This window comes from Diaporthe citri (genome assembly GCF_014595645.1).
Source record: "Diaporthe citri strain NFHF-8-4 chromosome Unknown scaffold_1, whole genome shotgun sequence".
Taxonomy (NCBI): Eukaryota; Fungi; Ascomycota; class Sordariomycetes; order Diaporthales; family Diaporthaceae; genus Diaporthe; species Diaporthe citri.
Genome location: NW_025064846.1, coordinates 3041984 through 3058610, shown reverse-complemented (window position 1 = coordinate 3058610; position 16627 = coordinate 3041984). Strand labels below are relative to the sequence as shown.

General features: G+C 55.3%; 6 protein-coding genes across 6 annotated transcripts; 3 read left to right on the top strand and 3 right to left on the bottom strand.

Annotated features, from left to right (window-relative positions):
- Nucleotides 1-363: 363 nt before the first annotated feature.
- On the bottom strand, nt 364-2142 carry INS49_000813 (uncharacterized protein; the record flags this gene model as incomplete). The annotated part of the gene is made up of 3 exons (XM_043161649.1): nt 364-637; nt 709-1604; nt 1663-2142. The coding sequence occupies 3 exons, from the start codon at nt 2140-2142 to the stop codon at nt 364-366; spliced, it is 1650 nt and encodes a 549-aa protein (XP_043030155.1).
- Nucleotides 2143-5316: 3174 nt separating this feature from the next.
- INS49_000812 (uncharacterized protein) lies at nt 5317-7563 on the bottom strand (the record flags this gene model as incomplete). Its single annotated transcript, XM_043161648.1, has 3 exons — nt 5317-5779; nt 6251-7363; nt 7529-7563. The coding sequence occupies 3 exons, from the start codon at nt 7561-7563 to the stop codon at nt 5317-5319; spliced, it is 1611 nt and encodes a 536-aa protein (XP_043030154.1).
- A 1898-nt stretch (nt 7564-9461) lies between these two features.
- Nucleotides 9462-12297, bottom strand: INS49_000811 (uncharacterized protein; the record flags this gene model as incomplete). The annotated part of the gene is made up of 5 exons (XM_043161647.1): nt 9462-9843; nt 10100-10216; nt 10319-11135; nt 11253-11960; nt 12114-12297. 5 exons carry the CDS (start codon nt 12295-12297, stop codon nt 9462-9464), a joined length of 2208 nt encoding a protein of 735 aa, XP_043030153.1.
- A 201-nt stretch (nt 12298-12498) lies between these two features.
- INS49_000810 (uncharacterized protein) lies at nt 12499-13056 on the top strand (the record flags this gene model as incomplete). The annotated part of the gene is made up of 1 exon (XM_043161646.1): nt 12499-13056. One exon carries the CDS (start codon nt 12499-12501, stop codon nt 13054-13056), a length of 558 nt encoding a protein of 185 aa, XP_043030152.1.
- A 731-nt stretch (nt 13057-13787) lies between these two features.
- Nucleotides 13788-15114, top strand: INS49_000809 (uncharacterized protein; the record flags this gene model as incomplete). The annotated part of the gene is made up of 2 exons (XM_043161645.1): nt 13788-13911; nt 14396-15114. 2 exons carry the CDS (start codon nt 13788-13790, stop codon nt 15112-15114), a joined length of 843 nt encoding a protein of 280 aa, XP_043030151.1.
- A 36-nt stretch (nt 15115-15150) lies between these two features.
- Nucleotides 15151-15549, top strand: INS49_000808 (uncharacterized protein; the record flags this gene model as incomplete). The annotated part of the gene is made up of 1 exon (XM_043161644.1): nt 15151-15549. The coding sequence occupies one exon, from the start codon at nt 15151-15153 to the stop codon at nt 15547-15549; it is 399 nt and encodes a 132-aa protein (XP_043030150.1).
- Between the last annotated feature and the right edge of the window lie 1078 nt (nt 15550-16627).

Sequence of the window (16627 nt, the reverse complement as noted above, 5' to 3'; positions counted from 1 at the left end):
TGTGAGTCCATAGAAGTCCTTTTAATCTCTTTGGGAAATGATTGAACTGACAGTCGATTTAGGTCCTTGTGGGTGTGAGTTCTGTTGGGAGTGCACCGGGCCATGGGTTAACAACAGTTGTGGAAACTGCTTCGGTGGGCCTGTGGTGCAATATGAGTAGATTCGGAGCTTGGTTTGTGATGATTGCGTTTATGGATTGTTAAATTGAACATTTGAAGTTTACTCAATCATGACCGTGTCCGCACATGTTCAAAATTCACGTATTTGTAGCATTGTTGAATTAACAAAATCAGGAATCAAGGTGAACAAATTTATTCTTTTCAGGAATGGGCTAAAGTGCCAGTACGCTTGTTTTCCCATAAATCAAACCATCTTCGTGTCCCCGTCAAGTTTATCATTCCTCTCCTCAATATCGCTGCCATCATATGCAAGTTGTACATCATCGATTGCATCGCCAACTTCCATCCAGTGGTCGCTACATGCAGGGATCGGGAACACCTTGCTCAGCGTCCAGTACACGATTCCGGAGACAATGAAGCCGCCGAAGAAGTTGACGTTGTAAAGGTATCTCGCGCCGTCGGGGACGTCACGGCCGATTGCGCCTGCGAAGCCCACAACGTTGATCAGGATTCCAGCACTAAGCATGAGTCGTTGGCATGATCCACAAAAGTATAGACTCGGACGAGTGCATGTGTTCTGGAGACTTACATGTACGCCACATAAGCCCTCCAATGGACGCCGTACGTGAAATAGTACGGGCCGGTCTTTCGGGCGTCGTAGAGTTCCTTAATCTCAAGATAGCCCTTCCTGACAACGTAGTAGTCCGCGCACATAACGCCAGCGATTGATGACAAGAACACTGAGTAGGCAGACAAGTACGTGGTAAACTTGTTCGAGTCCGTGAGAAGCGTGTATGGGCACATCGCCAGACCAACGGCGGCGCAAATGTAACCACCCCGGCGGATATTCAAAAACCGAGGGAACAGAGCCGTCAGGTCGGTTCCCGCGCTGACCGAGTTCGCTGCAATGTTGGTGCCCAGCTGAGCCAGCGCAAAGGCCGTGGCGATGACGAACACGCCGAACCGCTGCCCCGAACCGCCGTCGTCGATGAAATGCTCCAGCAGCTCCAGGGGGTCCCAGACCGGATCGGTGTTGTAGATGACGGCCGAGCTCGACGAGACGAAGATGCCGATGAAGCTGGTCACGGCGAAGCCCATGGGAATAGTGATCAACTGCGGCCAGAGCGCGTCCCTGGGCTTGGTTGCGAACCTCGAGAAATCGGGGTCGTTCACGATCAGTGTCGCGAAGTTGGCGATCGAGCTCATGACGCCTGTGACAAACTCCCATGCCAGGGTTGACCCAGAGATTGTGGCAGGCTGGTGGACGATGGGGCCGATGCCACCGGCGCGGACGATCGCCCAGATCAGAAAAGCGATGCCAGCGCAGGGAACGAAGTAAGCCTTTACCGTGAAAAGGTGACGAATCTTGTGCACTGGGAACCAGATGGCCGGGAGAGAAACCAGCCAAAAGATGAAGAAGCTGACCCAGTCCGCCGTGGTAGTGCCCGAGTCCTCGGGAAATGTGTTGGGGATAGTGTTCCGGTCCTTCGGTACAGCGTCAGCACCCAGGTCGACGTGGACCTGAAGGGAGAGAGTGACTTACCCAGCTCTTCCAAATCGCTCGAATCATCAAATACACACACCTCCCGCCGATACAAGACTGAACGCCGTACCAGATACAGGCCATGGCAGCCCTGTTGAAAACGGGCCAGAGGGAACCCCAGATGCCAAACGAGGCACGGTTGACAACGGGGAATCCGATGTGATATACCGCGCCAATTCTACCGGTGAGACAGACAAAGCACGCAGCGATGGTGTAACCGATCCAGACGCAGAGCCATGACTGCCACCACGACAGACCGGCGACAACCATGGAGCTGGAGATCATCCAGGTGTTTATGTTGAAAGAGTCTGCGATCCAGAAGCCCACGAAGTTCCAGGCACCCCACTGCCGGCGCTCGGGCTCGACGGGCTTGAGGTCGAGGTTGGTGAGCATGAGCTGGGCGGTGGTCAGGCCCGGCTCGTTGTCGACGGCGAGCTTGTCGCCCCATCGCCTGAGGCGAGCGCCCCTGCCGTGGTCCATGGCTGTTCTTCTGGTGGGGCTGCGGTTGTCGTACAGCGGTGATGATGGTCTCAGAAACAGCCGGTTTGGAGATGTGATGGACCCAGGTTGATGGGGAGTAAGCGGGGGCAAGCCGGCGCAGTCCCGAGGAGAGTCTTGGGTCAAGACGACTGGCTGCCGTGTGGTGTGTGTGCCCAGGGACCTATAAATGCGGCAGTATGGAACAGGCGTCAAGAGAAATTCGAAGATATGGCGCGAAGAGTACGCGAGAAAAATGAGAAGGGGGATTAGCCGATATATTATATACTCCTAGGACGGGAGCACAACACTAGGAGCGCGAGTTTGTCCAGGTCATATTTTCTGGGGCTAAAAGCGAGTGGTCGTGCGACTATGGGATCTCATCGCCTGAGACTGATAAGATCCCCACGCCCAAGACCACTCTGCCACTCTAGGGTGGAAAAGCCACCTGCTGACCCCCGGCAGCTGCAGAGATTGCCTTGCAGGCTGCGCGGAAATCGCAGGACATACAACGACATGTAAGCCATTATTATTCGGGCCCAGACTGCCACAGCCCAGGGAGCCGTTGCAGGATTGAGGGACCACGCTGATCTGGTTGATCCACCCTCCGACGGCTAGGCTCGACTTCCGCAAGCGGCCGTGGAGAATGAGATATCAGATATGCGCCTCTTGGCCTGTGCAATCGGTCAATCCGATAATGTCCATTGGCTGCCATGGCAAAAAAAAAAAAAAAAAAAAAAAAAAAAAAAGCTAAAGCGCACACGTGAACCTTGGAAAGTAAGTCGTCGCTTGGGTGGAAGATAGGACATCCCCTCGGAGACATGACATATTCCAAGTACCGATACAAGCTTGCTCGGCAGTCCCTGCACTTTGAACCAAAGTACCAGGAACCCGAAAAGGTTGCAGGGGACAGGGCTGGATGACATAGATAAGCCGTCAGAGCCAGATAGCGGCTTATCACGCTTCCCCCACAACTCCGCATCTCTTACTCGATCTCATCGAGTCAACCAGCAGGCTCTAATCCTGAAGAGTACATAGGGGTGGTTCGCCCGCCCTCTTCCTCCCCATCTGATGCACCCGGTCCAACCCGCCTTTCTCCGCCCGGGTCCGGACCCCTAGAATAATTTGCATGTAAATTGCGAGGCTCTTCAAACCTTGAATCCAGCTGGCTATCGAACAACGGAAGGCTTTCCGGGCTTTAACCGGCCGTCATCGGCCGGTCACGTGGTGGAAGACTGAATCTTTTTGAGTACTTGCTTTCCCACATTGAGAACAAGCAGGGCAGACGTCATCTCACATGTTACTGTCCTTTTCGGGGTTGCTCAATGGCGGCGGAGGATTCATATCTGCCGAGACTCCTTGGCCCCCAAACATGCTGCCGACGCAGACAAGTTCAACTTCGAGGGGCATTGTTCGAAAGCTGCTCCAGACTGTTTTAAAGTTACCGTCCTGTGGATTGGATGAGATCCAGACCGGATCTTAAAATACAGAACCGTAAAGAGCACCGCAAGCTCTATATCTCTAACATAAGGCGAAATCCCAAGCTCAGCCTGGGCAGCACATAGATGTGCAAGCACGGGCATAGCCAGTCAGCCAGACCAAGTAGCACGGGACTAGGTTAACAAGCACACCTTATCATGGCTCTGACGAAGTCCAATAGTGTCTCCATTCGGCCGAGGTGGTGGACTGCCCCTGAAGATTCGACAAATCTCTCGTGCAGCTGTAAATCCACCGCCCCACTTCCAAGCTGGTAGGACTGCGCATCATTTGGAGCCTCAATTGTCTCCGGTGCCAGAAGTCTTTGCTTCAAGACATGTGGCAGAACGTCCGGACAGTCGTCACCGTTGCTGAGATGATGGTGCGGTGATGAGAAGGCCTGGGAACACTAATCCTTAGTCGCAGAGCCTCCGTTCTGCATGTCCGACAACCCTGGGTCCTGGCGCCGTGCAGACACATTTTTGGTCGACCTGAGTTGACTTATTTACAAGAAAACGATCCCTCCTCAGCAACAGGCACTGATACCAGAGACTAAGCGTTAGAGCCTTTTCTATAATTACGGCAATTGCGTGAGAATAGCGCTGCGACGGCGACGCTGCGTCCAAAACATGTTTTTCGTCAGTTATATGATGTGACCAGACACCTCGTAAGCTTTTCTTCCCTTGTTTCCCCGGTGGTGGGGTGGGCGGGTGCGAGGCGAAAAGTGGGAAGTGACAGAAAATCCATGTTAAATGATTGGCCAAAATCTCTTTCGGACGTGTACTCGCCGACAACAGTGAACAAGCCGAACAGACAAACCGCTCGCGAAACATTCTTCGGGAGTGAAGTCACAGCTGGGGGATAAAAAACTCATGGTATCAAATTCGCGATCCACTTTTCGACTTCTTGCTTCTAGGTATTTCGGTTTGACCAGCTAAGATTCTCGACTCAGCCATTCTTCGCAGGGTGGCCTTGCACCGTGAGGCTGTGGACATGACTCTTGGCCTTAAACTTGGTGGGATGTTGGATTTCTAAACACAGATATCCTATGCATACATCAACGGAAAGGTTTATGGCTGAGACATTTGGGCGCCTTGATCACACTGACCGAAGACAACATGTGACAAAGGCGGGCAGCCTTTCGCCCGGAAGTATCGCCTCGGACTGGTTCAGCGTCCCTTTGAACTGGTCTTGTCCAGGAACTGCCCACAGCTGAGGTCGAACCTCGGGGGAGGGAGGTCGGCGTCAGATTTAAGCTCAAGATAGAGTTCCAGATGGTGGAGAAGGCAAACTCATGGGGTAAGAGGCCAAACGAAGCTTGGGATTCTCGATGTCAAGGCCCCTCTCCAGGGAGTTGGTACCATAGGGCTGACGACTCGGGATACTTCGGGATGTCGGCAGGCACCCCTCGGCATTCACACATATATACGGGAGTACCACCATGTGAAGGACAGACGTACGTGCATTTCTCGCAAGTGTCGAAACGAGTTTCTTGAACAACCTTTCATTAAATATCATCTACTTTTTGGCGATCCTGCACTGCCGAACCAGCGTGCGGAACACGCTTTGACGCACAGAACTTTTCGTGGTATTCCTTTCGAATGACTCCCATAACATGCTAAGCCACCTATTTCATATGCGGTCGTCTCGATATTAAACCAACGTGGAGGAGTTGGGAATGCTTTTGTTCAAGGTGAGAGGTCACGTCCATCTCTCCGTCACTGTCCATCTTCGTTTCGGGGACGTCAGATCACGCGGTATCTCTGTCGTGCCGATGGGCTTGGGGCTTCCCCATAGTCCACCCGTCCCTGACCCTAGCTGTGGCAATGCAGGAACCGCGTGACGCTCTTCCTCCTCGTGTTGTGAAGACTCAGTCACCGGTATTGCTCGCGGTGATACACGGCTGTCTGCCCTCGTCCTGCCCGTTCCGTTTCCATTTGTTTTCGGGGTGCTTGGTGGTTCAGCCGCTGACTTGCCAGGGTCCTCAGCTTTTGTGCTTGGCGACACGATATCGAAGCTTGTGAAGTTCGGGAGGAAGTCATCATCGTCACCCTCGTCCGGCGTATCCAGGGTATTCCGAAGTGGAGACCAGAGTCCACCCGCGGCCGACGTTGGCGTCTGCTTCAGAAAAGAAGTCACGCCGCTCCCAACCGTGATACCCCCACTGTTCAGACCGTTCGTGTTCAGCCCGAGCCGACTTGCCAGCCGCGATGAAGCCCCTGAGTCTCGTCTCATGCTGCCTAGACTGGCAGCTGCAGAGGAACTTCGGCTTCCTGAACCATCGTTCCCACTCAGAGGAGAAGACGGGAATGCGTTGGAGAGCCGGCCACGGTTCTGCGCCGTTACAGACCCTGACCGTCCCGATCTTGTCGAGGTCAAGTGTTCGGTACTTGCGAAAAGCTTGAGGTCGTAACACTGATGAATAGCGACCAGACCAGAAGACGCGTCGGAGTGAGCGCCGTTGGCACACCTCACGCGGTCAGATCCTGTTCCCTGGCTTATCTCATCCTTTCCAGGCTTTCGAACCGCTGATGTCAATGATGCCAAGCTGACATCTGTCAAGACAGGTTGGTGTGTGATGGCTCCGATCAGGGCATTACACCCAGCACCGTGAGAAACGAGAATAACCACGGACTCCGTCTCGACATCTTCCTCCTCGTCGTCGATCGCGTCGTCGCTCGCCGTAACGCTATCCCGCCTCTCCTTTGTCACCATGTCCGCTGGACGCTCGTGCGTGGCGTACCAGTCGACCAGGTTCTGCAAACCCTTGCGGAATCTATGGTGCATCGCGGTCCACTCCTCGCCGTACGATCCTCCGTCACCCCAGTCCAAAGGCCCCCGCATCGAGTCCCACTGGTAGTCAATATCGCAGCAGTTGTCTCTGGCATGTGGGACATAGCCCCTGGGGATCTCCGCATTGTGCGAAAGCGCATACGTGGGCATAGGAGCAACATAGGCACCGCCAGTGATCAGATGCGACTCTCCGTTACTCGTCACACTGTCGCTTCTGCCGGCCCGTCTCATCGCCTCAGCGAGGCTGCCCACATTTTCAAGGCCATTTTCAGGCGCTGCGACAACTGGGGACTGGCCCCACATCTGACCAGCCCCAGCTCCCGACGAGGAGTTGTGTTGGGCGTGGTGCGCATACAGGCCGGGATAACTAGAGTAATCCTCCTTCCGCAGCAGTTCCGCCTTGGCACTGGCAAGCATCAGACCCGAACCGGGCGGCGGAGTGATGAGCTCGAAGTAGCCCGGGGTGAGCCATTCTCCGAGGAAAGCATCGAGCCTGAGGACAGTTTTTTGTATAGCCGACTTTGCTCTCGAACTGGGACGCGAACTTGTGGGGGGAGTCGGGGGCGGTACAGAAACGTCAGGTTGTACGGTTGGTCGGAGACGAGGGTTTGTGACGGAGTGCGTGGAGGATGCCCGAGCGACGGTGGGAGTCGGAGGCTCGGGTATGGAAGCCAGGCCAGCGCTGATGCCTATCGAGGTCTGGACGCAGCGCAGGAAAGGCGAGCTGTGTATGGCGACCTTGTACTTTCGACGCTTTCTCGGGGTTCCGTCAGTGGCAAGTGAGTCGGCTTGCTGCTCCTTGTCCCTCTCCTTGTCGCCATCGCGCAAGATCTCGCCGATCCTCTGTCCGACCGCCCTTGCCTGGTTCCATCCGCTGTACGTTAGGGGAGGGTCGTACGGAGTGGGTGATTGGAGGTGCCACTGCTTATTGGCGGCGTCGAGTCTGTTTCCGTGTCTGTGGCAAAGAGCGATGTTAGCAAGCAAGAACTTGGATGTCGAAGTCGACGTCGTCCTGGCCTCTCCCCCCTGCGTGTGTGGGGGGCGGGGGTTGGTGGTTGTCGTCCGCGGCGGTGATGCCGCATTGGGGAGGCAGGGGTTTTTGGACAGGAATGTAGCCTACCTTACGACGAAGATGTAGGCCGGAGCGCGGCCCATAGCTGTCGAGGGTTTTTGGAATGGGGTCTAGCAGATCGAAAAGAGGAAGGGCGTTGGGCTCGGGGCCTGAGGCTTGAGAGAAAGAACTAGTGAATTCGCAAGTTGTCGACGATCGCTGATGGGTGGGCAAAAGGCGGGCTGTCCCCGTTAGGCACTAATGAACTGAACGGTTGGCGGCAGGACGTACGTACGGTATGGACGGTACGGTGCGGGTACGGTGCGGTGGTGGACGGGCAGGGTGGCCCACGTGTTGCCGGCTCCAGCGGTCTCGACGCTGTGGGTCGCAAAACGAGATTAACTCCGAGAGCCGATCAGTTGAGTCGCGGTGACGCCCCGATCCGACTGACTCTTGGTTCGACTTGGAGGGGGGTTTGACGTCGGGAAGAGAGGTCTAGAAGGGTGGGCAGTGGGACGTGTTTGTTTGCCAGGTGTGTCGCAAACGGCGAACCTGAGTGATCCCGGCAGTTTTTTTTATAACAATGCAGGGAGGTCACGAGTAACCCGTGGTTCCGGATTGCGCCTTGGGGGCTGTTTGAGCTGCACGATTACGCCGACTGTCGTATTATGCACACGCAGCGACCTGCGACGCGACGCGACGCAAGCCAGCCGGCCTCTGTGAGTGCGACCTCTGACCTCTGACCTCAGACCTCAGACCGTGGCCCTGAATGGAGCGAGCGAACGTGTGTGCGCTGTGTCACTATTTTCGGACGGGCAAGGCCAAGGCCCCGAACACACCGCACAAGGACGGGAAGGGGTGGGTTTTGAGACAAAGATGTCGCCAACGGGGAAGTCCGTGGTGAGTGAGCATGGATCTGCTTTTCTGGATCTAATATGGATCTGAAAAGTTTGAAGGCAGATAGAATATTTGGGTTGAGCATTTGGGAAGATTAAGATTAATAATTAACAATGGGACAAAACGGTCACCAGGACACGGTCTACGCATGCCAGACTGGACTGGACCAAAAGCAGATTCAATGACAGCCACTTTCAGCCGCCAGCGTGGTCTTGTGCGACTAGGTGGGCTCATGGTCGACGCAAATGGACTCGTTGGCCGCCTGCCAACACGTCATTCTTCGTCTTCACGATGCCTCGTCGCATCCCTCTGGGGTCTAGCGGGTGCGGTGCGACTCACGGTCGCGGGGTCCTTCCTCCATCAGCCTGCGCCTGCCTGGCCCGCCTGGCAGCCGCGAATTGCCACCAATCCTAAGCCTGCATCATCATGCAGCTCCCGCTTCTGCACTGCAAGCTGCACCGCGCTTCTCCCACACATCACATGCCGATCCATTTTTCTCAAGCGGGTCCTGCAACCAACTCCACTTGAGATCCCTAGCTTGACGCAACCACCAGCCCTAAATTGCCTGTAAACAAACGGGTGTAGCTTCATCTTTGTCACGAGAGGGTTCAGTGGAGTGGCCTCAATACGCCAATTGAAGTTAGGTCGGCGCTATGTTTCTAAGCGAAAAGGAAGTCATTCAGAGGATCCATAGGCGCTGCAGAAGGCCCAGGTGGCGTGTGCACTTGGTTGGGGGTCAAGCTGGGTAAGTCTAGGTAACGGCCTCTTATTTTGTTCTGCTCAGCCTATCACCACTGTCACTTCTTCTAGAAAGGGGGTCACCCCTTTAAGCCCATGTGGCACAGTGGGTTCTTCCATATATCTACTCGGTTTAATTACTATAGTCTATCCAGCCAGGGGCTTCACCGGCTCACGGCCAGTACTCCCGCCAAATAGCTTTGGCTTGACCTCGTGTTGGCTAGACCCGTTCACTAAAGCGCTTCGTCACAGGCAGAATCCCTCGTTGTGCACTCAAGCGCTCGTGTGTACCGAGGCCGTCATCAGTACATAAGGCGTGCCTCCCCCGCCGGGAACCTTTCCTCTGTCCTGCCTGTCGCCAAAGGATCTAGGCGATGACCGTCTGGGTCACCGTGTTAGGGAGAGGCACAGGGCAGCCCAAGGCCTCAACCTGGCGCGCGGCCTTGATGCGGCGCACATACTTCCGCGCGAAGTCCTCGTCGACTGGGGGCACGGGGTAATCGGGCTCCCGGAAGGCGCGCTCACCCACGCGAGGGCTCGTCACCAGCGCCGCGGCGCCGGCGTCGTCGGTCACCTCGTATAATGCGGGCGAGCGGGCTGCTGCGGTGGGCAGTCCCATAGGCGGCGGCGCGCTCACGCCAACGGCCAAAGGGTAAAACATGCCCTGGCCTGTCCCAGCGGCGGGCCCCAGGAGCCGGAAGAAGTCGCCGAAGGCCGGTGGGCGCGTGTTGACGAAGTCGTAGTCCCGCCTGGTCTAGTCGGTCTGGCGCAGCGTGATGGCCCCGATGGCCCGGCTGAGGTAGTCGACGGGGAGTACGGAAACTCCCCATTTCCAGACAGCCCGCAATAAGGTTGTGTAAGAAATCTCCCTGGTCGCGCCAGAAGTAACCGCCGGCGAGCGAGGCTGTCACGAAGGGCAAGCGATAAATGGAGGCCCGGGCACCGCGCCACCGTGCCGCCACAACAAGCTGCTCCGCTAGATATTTCGATGTCGCATAGCCGTACTCTTGGTCCTCCCCCTTGACCTCGTACCCCTTATACTTGGGGATAGTGGACATGGTGGAAATATGGTGGATCGTCTTCGCGCGACCGGACGACGCGAGGCGGAGGACTTCGTGGGCGCTGACAAGTTTGGGGTCGATATACTCGGCTAACGGGCGTGTCTAATCAACAAGTCTTCCGGCATGACAAATAGCATCGGAAGTGTTCGCCAAATGGTCGAACTCGGTCGGAGACATGCCGAACATGGACAGTGTGATATCGCCGACGACGGGATGGAGAAGTGAAGCGTACACGGGCTTCCAGAGGCCGTAGGCGGCGAGCGTGTCTACCAAGCGCCACCCAGCTTTGTCGGCGCTGCTTGCGCATACCAAACAAGATGCCTCTATGCCTAGCTCCAGCAGCTCATGCAAGATAAATGCCCCGACAAATCCCGTGGCACCCGTGACGAAGACAGATCTGAGCGACATGATAGCAATGTCATGCACATTGCTGAATGTGAAATCAGGATCCAGACAACCGAGCTTGATGGCCTCCATGTTCAGCCGTGGCCCAGATTGCGACGCTATGGAGGGTGATGCTGCGTTATTGTTGTTGTTATGTGCATGACCTGGTTTATTCGACAACAACTCGGAAAGGAGAAATTGACTGAGCGCCTGGAGATTGGGATGTTGAAGCACCAATCTGGCATTGAGCTTCAGGCCTGTCAAGTTCGAAAGCTGGTTGCGTACCATGACCGCAGCGAGCGAGTCGACACCCAAGTTATGCAACGGTTGTTCCGTGTCCAGCTCTTCCGGATGGGGGTAGCCCAAGGATTTGGCCACGGCCCCGCGGACCGTACTGAGCACAATTTCCTGGTGCTTCTCCGGGGATCCTTGATCCAGGGCTGTGCGTACATCGCGGTTGCGGGCAGCCTGCGTGTCACCCCAGTCCACCAGCGAGGTCATGAACAATGGGATGCCCCCATGGTCGGCGTAGTAGCTCTGATGCCGTTTTGGATCCAGCGCGGCGGCCACGGTGAAAGCAGCGTCGTCATGTATGGCTTTTGCCAAGAGGGCCAGGCCATCCTGGGGTGCCAGCATGTCAAGGCCCAGTTAGGAAATCTGGGACATGGTGCTCTGGACGGTTCGGGAGGCCACGCCGCTGCCCTCCCACGTACCAGACGCGATTGAAGTCGCTGGCAGGTGTTCGGCACAACGGAAATGCGCAAGCGCATCCAGGAACGTGTTGGCCGCAGCATATTTACCGAGGCCAGGCAGGCCTAGCACGCCGGAGATGGAGGAGAAGAGAACGAAAAAGTCCAGATCCAGGCCCATGGTCTGGGTCACCTGGTGCAGATTACGGGTGCTGTCCACCTTGGGCGCAAACACGGTGCTGCACCGCTGTAGCGTCAGGGCCGAGAGCACACTGTTGTCCTGCACGCCTGCGGTGTGTCCTATGCCGCGCAGGACAGTCCGCTCGCCTTTGCGGAACATGGCCATCGCTTGCTGCAGGCTGTCCCTGTCTGCAACATCACACGAGACCACTGTACATTTGGCGCCGAGTGCAGCCAGCTCAGCCACCACCTCGTCAGCTCCAGGTGTCGCTGCGCCGCGGCGTGAGGTGAGGACAACGTGGCGAGCCTTGTGGACTCGGGCCATCCACAGAGCGACGTACCGTCCGAGACCTCCAAGCCCTCCCGTTATTAGTACAGCTCCCTCGGACCCGGACCTCAGCAGCCGCTCCTCCGGCTGGCCACGCGTTTTCATCGCCTCCGGAGCCGTCTTCACAGGCTTCATCCGGGGCACAAGCACGTTCTGGTGGCGCATGGCGCACTCGGGCTCAGCGCTCAGCGCCAGGGCGGACGCGAAGAGGGAAGGAAAGGTTTCTGTGTCTGTTTCTTCCGGAACGTCAACCAGGCGTAATCGCAGATTGGGATGCTCGCTTCGGGCGGTGCGCATCAAGCCCCACAAAGGGCTGGCGCCCAACCTTTTCATTCCTCTGGCATCCATTTTGTCGGTCTCGTCACTCGCTCCCGTACCATTATTGCCTGTGCCAACTACCTCTCGGCAAACCCAGACAAGTGGCGGCGCGAACTCCATCTTGGCTGCCATCTGCAGCTGTGTAAGCGCCTCGCGGGCGAGGTGCCTTACCTGATCTGCGACATCTGAATGGCCATGGTCCACGTCCGTGTCGGAAGGCCACAGGCACAGAAGACCATTCATGCTTTCGGCGTCTCAGATATGATTTACCAGGCGCAGCATTACGCCAGCTTGCACCAGAGCCTTCTCTACCTCACCTGCCCAGCTTTCCCACGGCGACGTTGACAGGGCGGCCTCGAGAACACTCTCAATGGCACTATCCCGGCCCTGGCAGATATCGAGGCCATATCCGCATGGGAGCGCGCCCAAGACTCGCCTATCCACATGCACCTGGACGGCGCACGATTATGGGAGGCTGCGGCGTCGGGCGCGTGCACGCTGCGCGAGATAGGGGCCTGCTTCGACAGCGTCCAGCTGTGCTTCACCAAGGGGCTGGCCGCGCCCATCGGCAGCATGGTGACGGGCACGGCGTCGTTCATCGCGCGCGCCAAGTGGTCGCGGAAGCTGGTTGGCGGCAGCACGCGGTCGCCAGGTGTCATCGCCGCGCGCGCCCGCGCCGCCCCGGACCACGTCTTCCTTGGGGGCCGGCTCCAGGCCGCGCAGCAAAAGGCCCACGCCGCTTCGGCGCTGTGGGAGAGCCTTGGTGGCCGCCCCACGCTTCCCACGGAGACCAAAATGCTGTGTTCCGACCTGCCGGCGTCTGGCAACCCCCCGGAGGACTTCTACCCCCGTGCGGCCCAGTTCGGGCTCAAGATCGGCCAGCCCATACTCGGCCGCATCGTCTTTCACTACCAGATCTCTGATGCCACCTTTGCGCGCCCGTGTGACTTCTTTCGCTTCGTTCTCAAGGACGCGCGCCGCCCATCATCGCCCGTCATCTAAAGGCTAGTCATAGCCTCAGAGAATTAGGCCACGTTGCACGAAAAGGAAGGAGAGCGCCCAGTGGAGGGAGCACAAGATATTGGCTGGGTAAACATTGTTGTACTAGAGGCGGGCCGGGCCGGGCCGGGCCGGGCCGCTAACCTTAATTGATCACTAGCCACACCCTTGATAGAAAACAAGGACTTCCAAACTAAGCCTGTACCTAAAAGAGTGTATGTGTTCAAGTGGGCGATTAAGGCTAATGACTCTCACTTTCAAATTGCTTACTAGGCTAATAAGAGCTGTCACTAGCCTCTTTAAGCAGTTGATTGGGCCTGTATTGCTTGCTGTAGAAGAAGTCACTCGGATAATATTGACCAACCAACATTCCAGTAGCAGTGGCTCCTGGTGTTGGTGAAAAAGTCCCCCACATTAGTTGCCGCACGTTTTTATGACGACAAAGAGCGACCTGGAATTCTTTCACTTCTCACATCATCCGAAATAGAATCCATGCAGTGAGTCCTTTTCCGGATGGTTGGAGCCCCGGGTTTATTCTCCCAACCCCGACTTGGCAATGTTAGTCTACAGCTCCCTTTCCTGCCTACCCTCCCTGGCCATATCCTTGCGGACTACCCGTATGTGACACAATCTTCTGGCCACCATATCAATTTCTCCTGTATCTGTCTTCCTTCCCGTTCTCTTGTATTTCTCTGTCCTACAGACCATTTCCACACCGGCTAGCACATCTCGCCATGGATCGTGAGGAAAAAGCGGTGCCGCCCGGGGAAACTCACGCAAGCCCGCCAGGCTCGACCCGGACGAGTGACACTGCTGTGCCCGCGAGTGAGGAACTAGATCTCCCGCTTGTTGACTGGGGTAGGGCTGCTTGGGGTTTCATGGTAGCGTGTTGGGTAGTCGAGGTATTGATCTTTGGTGCGTACTGGTCGCCATGCAGCGAATGCATGTTGGGAGGTTTGCTCCCGTGCAAAAGCTGACGTGTTGAGTCTCTTAAGAGTTTTATCGTACTAAAAGGACTTAATTGCGGATACATAAATCATTGTACGGACCAAATGTGATCATGTACTGGCAAGGTCCAAAGCGAGCTTCGGAATGCCACAGAAGACGCGTCACTTACATGCGTGCGCGCCTCTGAATAGTTTCAAAATTCGATTTCCTGCGCCGTACTACTTTTTTTGCACCTAACGAGTTCTCCCAAGATTAGTCTTCTACAACTGCATTATACAAATGCTTTCTTTTGGATCTACGCCTCAGCTCTAGCCTAAAAGTCTAGGAAATGATGCACAGTCACAGCCCGAACAATTATTGTTAGCTGATGAACACTAGAAAATCTAAATCACAGTTCCCCTTCGTAGGCAGTGTTGCAAAGTTCCAAGAGCCTCCTTCAAGAATGCAGTCGATGTCACGGAGGTGCTGGTCAATAAATACCTCCAGAGAAAACTCTACATCAACTACGTCAAAGAAAAGCAGCCCTACAACTTCATATGGAACGGCCAGATACAAGGCGAATCATGCCTCAAAAATGGCCGGATAACCGATGCCAAAGGAGAATTCCTTTGCCCAGAAGAACTGAGGGATTGCAGCGTCCTTGATGACCAGCGGAAAAGGCAGGCATGCATGCTCCCTTCCCCCGGGAACAGCGGAGGCAGTGACTCGTCAGGTGGTGATTGTGGACTGAGACCTAGCCCAATAATGTGGAAACCCGGGACGCCCTCGCCGACGGGCAGCAGCAACTGTGGGAGTCTGTGTTCGGGATACTACTGCAAGCAGAATCCCACAGGCAACCCGCCAGACTACTCTGATCCCAAGCTCCACCCCGTCAGCACACCGACGCAACCGTCGACGCCGTCAGTGCCGACATCAACATCGAAGCCCCCAAGTACGCCCTCCAACCCTGCTCGTGTCCCACCCCTCTCTGCACGGTGGGACATGTTCCACATGGCAGTGACACTGGATAGCGGGAGCCAGGAGCACGTCTGGGTCGGCCACGAGGACGACCAATCGCACTCCGTCGAGTCGTACCTGGAGGACAACTCGAAATGTTACAACCCCGACCTGTAAAGGGCTGACCATACTTACCCAGAGTATCCCTCGAGCATGGAAGTGCATAACTTCTTTGGGGCGTCGGACTGCAAGTTCGTCTTCCAGGTGGACTCGCGCAACGAATGGCTCGGCCTCGACGACGGCGAGTGGCTGGGCAACGTCATCTGCTCCGAATATGACTATGCTGAGTGCTACAAGGACACAGACAAGACCTTCTATGCTTGTGATGACATGGATGCCTACAGGACACGCTGGGCCTACTGCACATGGGATCACTGGTTCACCAGCTCAGCTGCCAACAGCAGGGTAGCCGCGCTGTCGCGCTTGCAGGCTATTCGGATGTTGAAGGCCCAGAACAAGACGATTCGTACTGGCTTAGAGAAGGACGGGAGTTTGTCGGAGAACTTGAACGGCACAAGGACGAATGGGACGATCAACTCCACATTGAATTAAGCTTCTCGTGTTTTAATCATTCTTCTTATTTATTTTCTCTTCACAGGCCTATTTGAATAATGTATATAAGATTATCATGTTTATATATGTATAAATTTTGGATTTATTGTTATATCATGTAACTTAAAGGATATATCTCATAATGGTGTTTTAGTGGTTGGGGTGTAGGGCCTCAAAGGGGTGGGTGTTTTGGTGGGACGGTCCGAATCCCCAGGCGGGCCAAATGGGGGCCACCAGACTTATAAGTTTAATCTAAAAGAGGAACTACATCTCCCCCCCCTCCACCCAAAAAAAAAAGGGAAAAAAAGGAGCCATGCATGTGAGGCCACATGTTTGTTTAAATCGTTATTAACGCATTTTACCTCGTGGCATACTTCAAACCTCTTTCTGCTTAGCAAACTTTGAGGTACGTTGACGAAGTGTTCAAATTACCGTCTGACTGTTTGAAGGGCAAGGCTTGTTGCTAGAAAGCATCGCCGCTCGACGGATTCGCAGAAATACCTACCTAGCCAAATAGAAAGAGGGAATATCTTCTCTTTCCTCAGACGACGCACTTGGACTCCCTTCGGCTTTAACGTCTATTGCGCCTGACCTTTTCTCTCTTGGCCATACAATTTGCGACGACCATCACACTCAGCTTTCATTTCTGCTACTTCATACCAGGGACACCACCAAAGCGCAGCATCTTTAGAAGTTGAGCTTGGTCGTGAAGACCTATCTCTCCATCCCCAACAGCTTCCTTCTGATTTTAGCACATTCCCAACCTCCTCAGTGAGTCTTGCCTTCTTGCATTTGCCTAGCCCTACATTTGATTTCATACAGAAAGGTTGGCATCATTCAATGTTGACATCAGTTGCACTTGCCGCTCAACACACTTCCCTTGAACCCCGTCTTTTGCTGAAGGAGGTCATCTCATCTGTGAATCTTTTCCTTTCAAGCAAACACATACGACACGTTCAAACGGCGTTGTATCTCAACCCAGTCCTAACATCGATAGAGGCCTTCGCAAGCTTTCCTCAACAACGTCACTGTCCTTCAACCTTTGTCCTCTTCAACTTGGTCAGCATCCCTCTCAACT